Raw genomic sequence first — 10,271 nt, forward strand, 5'->3', positions numbered from 1 at the left:
TGTATATATATATATATATATATATATATATATATATGTATGTATATATATATATATAAACATATATTCAACATATATGAGTATTTATGTCTACCAAAAACACATACAAGAATAGCCAAAAACTGAAAATATTCCAAATGTTTGTCAATAGTAAAATAGATAAATGGGGGCACAGTCATACAGTGGAATATTCTCCAGCAATTAGAAAAACCAAACTTCTAAGTACAACAACATGGATGAATCTCACACACATAATGTTGAGTGAAAGAAGCTAGACACAAAAGAATACACATTGCGTGATTACACTCCCGTGAAGTTCACAAATAGGCAAAACTGAACCAAGTTGATAGAGATGAAAATGGTGAGTACCTTTGAAGGAGGGCAAGTACCAACTGATTGGGTATTCAAGGGAGCTTTGATGTTGGGAACATCTCTATATTTTATATATCAATATCTTGTATCTTATATTTCCCATACATCTTCTGTTTCAACAAATGTATACATATGTATAAATTCACTAAATTTTATGCACCTTACAGTATATAAGTTATATAAGTATATGAGCAAAAAAGAAACGGTACAGATAGGAACAGTATCTACCACATTAGTATATGTGAAAAATAAATGAAATAATAAATATAAGTTCTTAGCACAGTGCTTGATCTACAGTGAGTATTGAAATAGTGTCAGCTATTGATTTGGGATTATTATTGTTACTACTACTATCACTGTGAGATATAGTTGCCTGGAACAGTCATTAGGCAAATTTTTTGCTTTCTATAAAAGCAAACTTCCCTAAATTGTATTGAGCCTCTGAATTCAGCTTCTAAGAACCATGCTCCAAACAACATTACTAATTGTGTATAAGAGAATGCTTGTTATTATGGTCAAGTTTACTTCTAAGGGTAAAATTTTTTAACTCTCAAAAATGCATTTAGTCCAAGAGTTTGTTTCCTTTCAGAATTAAGCATTTTTTCTAAATTACTCTCAAACACAAATTATCGTTAACCTAATGAAAAGATATTCAACCCCTTTAGTATAAAAAATGAAAATCAAGTTAACAATGAGGTACTATATTTTGTCTGTCAGATTGGCAAAGGCAGTGGATAATTAGTCTGGTCAAAGGTATAGAGAAGCTGGCACTCTCTTACAGACAGAGAGCTCTAAGAGCATTAGTTTGTGTAACCATTCTAGGGTACAATTTGGCAGTGTACCTCACAAGTTCAAAAATGTACATGCCCTTTGTGCCACTAAGTCCTCTTCAGAGTTTAGGTCCTAAGAAAAGTATTAGGCAAGTGTAAAGAGATGTCTATATGCGGTACTACTTATAAAACTGATTTACTGAATATGAATTCAGTGGAATGCAAACATGATTGCCAGTTTGAATATTGAATATCCCTTTATCATTCCTCAGAGATATTATCAAATATCAGAAAGTCTCGTCTTATTGAAACTCTAGGCTCTTTATCCAGCTGAACACTTCCTTCCTGGCTCAGGTTGGACCATGAGAAGGGCCATGGTCTGTTCTTCCCTTCTTCCCCATCCTATAATTTCTGATTCTTGCCCTTTCCAGTTGTTAGGGATCAGAGAAGGAATTAGAGAAGATAAAAAGTCCGATGTTTTTGTGCTTAACAACAATCATCGATGCCCTCTGCATGGCAGGTGTCTAGATGTTATCTCTCTCTAAAGGATTATGTGTAAGGTCTTCATGTGGGTCTTTCAGTCCTTCCTCAGCTCCTAACACCAGAGGTCCATTCCTCAGCCTCTTGCTGCCAAGGTCCCAGTGATCAGCCTTCTTGTGTCAGGTACCAATAACAGGGCTTGAGCCTGACCACCTTTCAAGATGCTCTATTCAACCCAATGAAACGCATTCAACCTTGACATGCCAAACTGAGATTACAGGTCCTTCAGCTTTTTTCTTGGTCCAACTTGTCTGCCCCCTCCCTTCCTATCCCCTACTTCACCTGGGATGAGGGGCGGATCACTAAGATCAGAGGTTGTCAGACTGGAAAATGAAATGCCAGCGTCCCTTCTTACATGCACGTTCTAGCTTTACCACTTTGGCTAGATCCAGAAACATCTAACCAGGCCAGAAGCTCCTGATGCCAGTGAGTCCTCCAACCCTTATACAGTCTCGGGAAGTGCAAGAGAGAATGCTGGTAGCGGAAGACATCTTACTGCCTCTTATAAATGCTACAAGTATGTATCTGGGGGCTTTTTGGGGACTTTCTCTAAGATGCTAAGATATTTGATGGCAATCGCTTTCAGTTTGGGGTTGTGTCCTTCATTCTGAGGCAAACAAACTCCTATTCAGTATCGTTTTAATGTTGTAAGAGTGCAAACCAGAAATAACCCAAATAACAAAAGGAGATTATTTAAATAAATTGTAGTACATCCATATAGGTAAATATCATTTGTTATAAATTATGATCCAATCCTACCTTTACTGACATGGAAAGATATTCTTCATTTATTGCCATTTGAAAAATGTTAGTTACAGCATGTTTCTGTCTATTCACATATAGTACTGTGTAAATAGTGTGAAGTAACAGGTGTCATTTTAATAAGCTAGGTCAAGTGTTGGCAAACTATGACCTGTGAGCTAAATCTAGCGTGCTGCCTACTTTTGTAAATAAAGTTCTGTTAGAACACGGCCGATTTGGTGGCTGCTTTCCTGCTATAACAGCAAAGCTTAGTAGCCGCAGTAGAAACTGTATGGCCCACAAAGCTTAATATATTTACCATCAGGTGCTTCCCAGAAGTTTGCTGACTTTTATTTTGGGTGATGGAATCATGGGTTATTTTTTTTTTGTCTGACTTTATTTTCTACAATGAGCATAACTTTATTATGTAAATTATATATCTATTATTAAACCATTGAAACCTGGTTAGAAAAAAACTTATATTGGTAACATTAAACTGAAGATTAAATCTTTTAAGTGAACTCATAAAAATTGGATTATAGCTGCCAAAGTTCCACTTTAAAATATAAGGCCTATAATGTAGTTAGAATATTATTTTGATTGTTTTTAAATTAAGACCTTTCTATGGACATGAGTCTTCTTGTTACTAACAGGATTAGTGTCTGAAACCTGCTTTCAGAACATTCAGCATGTTCTGGGGCACCTGGGTGGCTCAGTCAGTTAAGCATCCAACTCTTGATTTCTGCAAATGTCAGCTCAGGTCATGATATTGCAGTTTGTAAGTTCAGGCCCTGCATCAGGCTCTGTGCTGATAGTGCAGAGCCTGCTCAGGATTCTCCCTCTCTCTCTGTCCCTCCCTTGCTTGCTTTCTATTTCTCTCAAAATAAATAAAAATAAACCTAAAAACAAAGAACTTCCAGCATGTTCTTTTCATCATCTGTGTTAGCTTATTAGTCCTGAGGCTGCGTTTGGGGAATATAGTGCTAAGTTTGAGGAATAGGTGGGTTAACCTAAGTAAAGTTTTGTTGTAAAAAAATAACTATGATAAATTCATATTGAAGACTGATTTTTTTTCACATGATTTATCAAATAGATATGAAAACAGTTCCAAAATGAGACATTTTCAAAATGCTAAGAACTTTGGAAAATCGATGCGGATTGCCACTTTGAAGACTTACATTCACTTGGATGCATAAATTACAAACATTTGTTACAGAGGATAATTCTGATGTAGCTAAGCAAATTTTGCTTCCAAGTCCTGTAGGATGAAACCTTAAAAAGGCATTTAAGTAATCAGAAAATAATGAAGACAGTCAGAAGACGGCTAATTAACATTAGGTGAGGGAATACTTGAAAATGAAATTCATATTAACCAGAAGTTCCAGATGACATGCATCTCTATTAGAAGAAACAGAAGTAAACAGTACATTAATTAAACTTTCAAATACACAAAATAAGGAGGCTCTAAAAATGCCAATAAAAAAAGAAAAATAATATAATGGATTTTGATAAAAATATAAAGCAATTAAAGTGAGAAATAATAAAATTAGGCTTCGAAGCTTTTAAATTTACACATCCAGAAAGAATGCTAAAATTTAAGTATAGTATTGCTTTGATGGTTTTAGGATCTATTTTATTAACTAGTTAGTATCGATCCAATGGCAGAATTTCCTCAATATGATCAAACCATTCACACATTTTCTAAGCAAAATCGGTCCTTACTATTCACAAAGATTGAGACTCTGGCCTACCTAGAGGATAAAAACTAGAACATAATTTATGAAAATGTTAAATATACCATATCTCTTAATATTTTTAAAGGAAAATGGCCTCCTTTGGTATCCGTTTTACTAGTTTTACAGATATTCTCTACTTTCTCTTTCAATTCACCTTTCTACTATTTTCATTACACCCGTTGCCATCACCTATGCTGATCTAGCAGGTATTCAAGCAAACCCCAAGTTTTCTACCACCTAAGCATTTCCTTATGTTTCCACCTGTAACCGTTCACTTCCTACTCTTTCTCACGTTATTCTATGCTTATCTAAATCTCACCTTCAAAATCAGGCCAAAATATCACTTCCTTTATGAAGAATGTCTCTTTCTTCAGAAGAAATTGCTTCTTGCTCCAAACTCTCATAAATTAGAGATCTCTGAATGACTATCTCATTTCCCCTGCTCAACTTTTATTTTCTTAAAGTCTATACCTACTTTATTTACTATTCTTTTCAGTATCTTGCACATTGTCAGTAATTAGCCTTTTGTTAATATTCATTTGTTAATGAATAAATTACCTCTTCTGAAAAGGAGATATAGAAAGGAAATTTGTTTACTTTTTCTTAAAGAAATAGGAATAAAGAGGAAAAAAATAATTGTGTCCATATTCTCAATTTGTTGAATAGGATAGATATTCTCATTTAAGGCAAATATGCCTTAAAACTAAACAAAGCAATAGCTTTATCACATCTCCAGTGACCATTATATGCCTTTTATATTGTTAATGCCATATGAAGTCCACCCTTTGTGCAGGAAGATTAATACACTACCCAGTGAATAGTTTGAGGAAACATCATGCTCATTTATGCCACCTACTAATCTGTGGGACATTATTCAATTTTGAGGAGCCTTAGTCTTCTCATCTTTAAGATAGAAATGACTGGGGTGTTTGGGTGGCTTACTTGGTTAAGTGTCCAACTCTGGTTTTGGGCTCAGGTCATAATCTCAGTTTGTGGGATCAAGCCCCTGCTTGAGATTCTCTCTCTTCCTCTCTCTCTCTGTCTTCCCCCATGCTCTCTCGCTCTCTCAAATAAATAAATAAACTTTAAAAATATTAAAAAATAAGATAGGGCTAATTATTTTCACTCTTATCTACTTCACAAGTTTGTTATGAGAGATAATAAGATAATCTAAGTGATAGCACTTTGTGAATTATATCGTTCTATAAAAATGTAAGAGCATATGAGGGAGACCAATATCAGGGACAATAAAATAAATATGAATATGAATATGACTAAAACAGGTCGGATTTCCTTAGGTCAAATTTATATGAAAAGATTTTACTATGCAATAATTTAAGTTTCCATCACAAGAAACAGAGTAATTCCATAGGAGCAAATGTTAAGATTACTGAATTATTTCACTGCTTTGTGAGTTCTATAACATTGTAAAATCAATCTAAGGGATCCTTATAGATGAGGGAGTTCTAAGCTGGAAATAATCTTCAATCTAATTTACGACCATTACCATTTAGGAAGATTGATTTTATTTCCTTCTCTAATACTGTGGAGGTCTGTTTAGTAAAAATCTAAGATCTTTTCCATCGTATTTCATGGCATCCTGAAGTTTTAATAAACTTGCTGAAAAGGAGTATAGATTGTGAAACCCCAGGATAAAAAGGGATCTGAGCACTTGCAAACACTTAACTAATCATAACCAAATTAACCATGTGTCTTCCCTCACCTGTACCCCAACACCCCATTGTTAAAATTTTAACTTGGTATAAAAATCGAGTTTTAACTTTATATTTATGTCCTATTTAAAGAATGAATAGTCAAAAGAAACTACCATTGACTAATGATTTATTTCATGTTACCATCATATCATGTAATCGTATTGGAAGGTAGGTGGTTTTCCTATACATTGAAGACCTCTTTGGAGCATAACTTACAACTGAAGGCTATCAGAAAGTTACCTGCTGCCAGTGGGAGAAAAAAGTCATTTTTCATAAGTCATCATATTCTTAGGGTGAGCTGATATTGGAAATTGATGGCATGGAGTTATTTCTCTATCTGGAGATGAAAGCTATATATAACGATCAAATTTCTAGTTTTAATTCCTTTATGTCAATTTGCATGAAGCTTCAATACCATCTCTCTGTGTCTCTCTTAGAAGATAAAGGGAAGTTAAAAGTCAACAGCTCCAGTCAGCCATCAGGCTCTGATGGTGGCTCATTTCTCCTCAAATCCGGCACAACACCTCTGCCACCTGGCGCAGCCACTTCCCCCTCAAAGAGCACAAATGGAGCTCCCGGTACCGTTCCTGAATCAGAAGAAGAAAAAGCCAAAAAATTACTGTATTGTTCACTATGCAAAGTGGCTGTGAACTCCCTGTCACAGCTAGAGGCCCACAACACAGGTTAGCAGCTATCATTTGAATTTAAATAATGTTTATAACAAAACCAACGTTTCCCTTCAGAATACAGAATCTTTTTTTGTTCACACGTTAGGTTTGTTCAATGTCTTCTCTGCTTTTTTGATTCAAAAGACTGATTTTAAGAAAAGTATGATATAATAACTTCGGAAACTGCAAGGCAAAAGCTTAAAGCAAATTGAAGATAAATCTTATTCTATTCTTTATTCTCTCAAAAGCATCTAATATTTCCCAAAACTCATTATGATGAAGTGACAGAGATGAAGATAAATATCTATGCACAATGTTCACTGCACACACTTAGGAAAAAAAGGGGGAAACAATTTAAAAATCCCTCAGTAGGGAAATGTCGAATAAATTATAGTAACTCAATATGAGAGAATATATTACTCAGTCATTAAAATGTAATTTCTTTAAAAAGTATATGATTTCCTATGTGAACTTTTCAGGATATTTAACTAGTATGATCCCAAATTTGAAAATATATATTTTTTTAATATACAAACAAAACAAAACCTGAATAAAAAACTAAAATGAGGGGCACCTGGGTGGCTCAGTCAGTTAAGTGACCAGCTCAGGTCATGATCTCACGGTTAGTGGGTTCAAGCCCCATGTCCAGCTCTCTGATGACAGCTCAGAGCCTGGAGCCTGCTTCAGATTCTGTCTCCCTCTCTCTCTGCCCTCCCCCATTTGTGCTCTGTCTCTGTCTCTCAAAAATAAATAAAATGTTAAAAAATATTGTAAACTAAAATGATAACAGTGGTTATCTCTGAGTGGTGAAAACATAGGTAACCTTTATTTTCTTATGCTTTTCTATATTTTCCACATTTTCTTTCTAATGGACTCATGTTTTCCCATTTTTTACAATGAAAATATGTTGAATTAGCAGCATTATCATTTATAATAAATAAAAAGTGTTTGTAATCAGCATTAAAATGATTATTCTTTTAAAAAGCAATGGGAAATTCATCCTGAAGATAGACTTCTCAAGAATAAGAAAACAAAGAGCTGTTCATAGATCTGTTCCGTTCTTAAATAGCTATTTACCATATGTCTCTTTCTGTCTTAGGATCTAAACACAAGACCATGGTTGAAGCTCGTAATGGGGCTGGTCCAATTAAGTCCTACCCTAGACCTGGATCAAGATTAAAGATGCAGAATGGCAGTAAGGGGTCAGGACTACAAAATAAGACATTTCATTGTGAAATCTGTGATGTTCATGTTAATTCAGAAATTCAACTCAAACAGGTAATGTATCCTGAATTAGTATTCACTGTTGTTTGGGTCTATGTACCGGTTCTCACTACACTCACAGATGAATTTACTAACCTTTACATGATGCACACAAGACACAACATGCAGGTGCTGGTGAAAGAAAAAGCACCAAATACTTGCGTATCCACGAAAGTGGGTACTTTTACTATAAGCCAGATCCAGGATAGGTGTTAGGGACAGACAAGCACAGTGGTCATCTGGAGCTTGTAGTTGAGCAGGAACTTCTGGAAGACAAGATGTTCAGCCTGTCTTCCAAAGACCCAAAATCTGGTTATGGAGACAGATTCATTGGTCATGGCGGTAAGCACAGGCAAAGCAGGGTAAGTACAACAGAGAAAGGAAAAGAATTGAGGCATTACAACTGAGTGGGGCGGGGGTGAGAGGGGTGGAGGGCCCCTGAGCGACTCAGTGGTTAAGCAGCTGACTTCGGCTCAGGTCATGATCTCATGGTTCTTGAGTTTGAGCACCACATTGGCCTGTCTACTGCCAGCACAGAGCCTGTTTCAGATCCTACTTCTCCCTCTCTCTCTGATCCTCCCCTGCTCGGGCTCTCAATCTCTATCAAAACTCAACATTAAAAATAATCAAGTGGGGAGCAAGTCTTAATTTCAAGAGTGTAGGGATCCTACCCACACCACCTTGGAACTGTGGACTTGAACCCGGGAATGGAACAACCAGGACCTCTATCTAGGAGTCATATTTTACATGGAATAAAGCTCACATTTAGATTCAGCTAATGCATCAACTTTTTCCAGCACATTTCTAGCCGAAGGCATAAGGATCGAGTTGCAGGAAAGCCACTGAAGCCGAAATACAGCCCTTACAACAAACTCCAGCGGAGCCCGAGCATTTTAGCAGTAAGTTCACGTCGCCTGCTCACCTGTTTTGTGGGTCTGCCTTGCTGGCTTGGTCAGGGACTAGGTTTAGGAGGGCCTAGGGACTAATTGGTCCTGAAAGGTTTTGAATTTAAATAGCCCTCACAGACAGAAGTTTTAGGATGAACTGCTTAGTCCCTGCTGTAGGACACCGTGAAGGAAGCTTCTTTACAGACCAGAAACTGAACCTCTTTAGAAGCTAATACCTTACTCACTACCAGGAACCTTTTCCAAAAGACGACCTCCTTAGCTTATAAAGAAAAACAAAGGCTCAGGAACAAAGACCAGTAATGCCTGCGGAATCCTGGAATGTATTGTACCTGGGAAGAGGGCTTGCTCCTTCCACTTAAGGCCTTCTCCCTTTCTAGAGGGCTCTCCCTCTCCCTCCCCCGTCTCCACCCCCACGCAACTCTGCCTCCAGAAATTCAAGTGAGTGTTTGTATTCCTCCCTTTCCTTGTCTAGCACGCATGCTGGTATTCAGCCTGTCCTACCTGCTCTCAATATGTGCTGTTTTCCGTTTCTCTGCAAAAATACCCAGGGGCGCCAGCAATAGATGTCGTATAAATACCCAGATGGATGGATTTCATAATCTCCCTGGGACTTAGCCCAGTGTGGCCTTCCATCTGAGCTTGAAACCGGATTGGCCAGCTGGAGGCGATGCTCCCAGCTTCCGCAAAGCCTCCATCTGATGCTGCAAGCAGGTGTTACCTGCATTCAACAAATCCAGTGTGCAAAGCTTCTCCTGATTGCAAAGGAGAGAAATTAAGGATTGATTTCTTACTTCACAGGAAGATTCCACCTTGGGATTCCTTTAGAGAACGTTTCTAGCACACTTAGAATCATTCCCAACAACAGAAATTTGAGTTGGCTGCAGTTTTTCAGGGAATATTCTTTAAGTGGCCAGAGAGAGAGGTGTAACACTGTTTTCATGACTTATAAGGAGCCCCTAATGTCTTGAACCCCAGTTAGCTCACCCAGTGCAGCTCTTCAAAGAGAAGTGAACGGTCATGCATATTCTCAAAAACAAAACAAAACAAACCCTCTCTTGAGGCTGCACTGTGGTTTAGGACAAGTTAGAATTTTAAATTGAGCTCCATTTTTTAAGCAGGAAACCTTCTGGGTGTGTTTGTTTTTCCTTTGTGAGAAACAGCATAAAATAGCTTTAGTATTATTCAGAGAGGCTCTACTGTGTCCTCTGGTCCAGGGGCAAAGACCACCACAAAAGAGCTGAAATGCAAACAGATCAAAGTAAAGGTGTGCCCAGAGCTTTTGCAACCAGCGCTGTGAACCTCATTTCTTGACTTCCGAGAGTAAAGATTTTTAAACTGTGATCCTTAACGTCCGTGTCGCTTACCCAAAACACTATCCCCACCCCGTTCCTGGTTTTCTCCCTCCAATAGGCAAAACTTGCATTCCAGAAAGACATGATGAAGCCTTTGGCCCCGGCCTTCCTGTCGTCGCCCCTGGCGGCGGCGGCGGCCGTGTCGTCGGCGCTGTCGCTGCCGCCCCGGCCGTCGGCGTCGCTGTTCCAGGCGCCGGCCATCCCCC

General features: G+C 37.7%; 1 protein-coding gene across 1 annotated transcript in view; it reads left to right on the forward strand.

Annotated features, from left to right (window-relative positions):
- Window positions 1–10,270, forward strand: part of ZNF385B (zinc finger protein 385B) — a gene marked incomplete at its 3' end in the record, with an annotated part of 313,134 nt that extends 302,864 nt beyond the window's left edge. The window contains exons 8-11 of the mRNA XM_029933294.1: window positions 6,312–6,557; window positions 7,642–7,820; window positions 8,603–8,704; window positions 10,124–10,270. Coding sequence (XP_029789154.1) covers window positions 6,312–6,557; window positions 7,642–7,820; window positions 8,603–8,704; window positions 10,124–10,270 — 674 coding nt within the window. The remainder of the gene's footprint in view (window positions 1–6,311; window positions 6,558–7,641; window positions 7,821–8,602; window positions 8,705–10,123) is intronic.
- Window position 10,271: the final 1 nt, after the last annotated feature.

Source organism: Suricata suricatta, chromosome 3, assembly GCF_006229205.1.
Source record: "Suricata suricatta isolate VVHF042 chromosome 3, meerkat_22Aug2017_6uvM2_HiC, whole genome shotgun sequence".
NCBI classification, from domain to species: Eukaryota; Metazoa; Chordata; class Mammalia; order Carnivora; family Herpestidae; genus Suricata; species Suricata suricatta.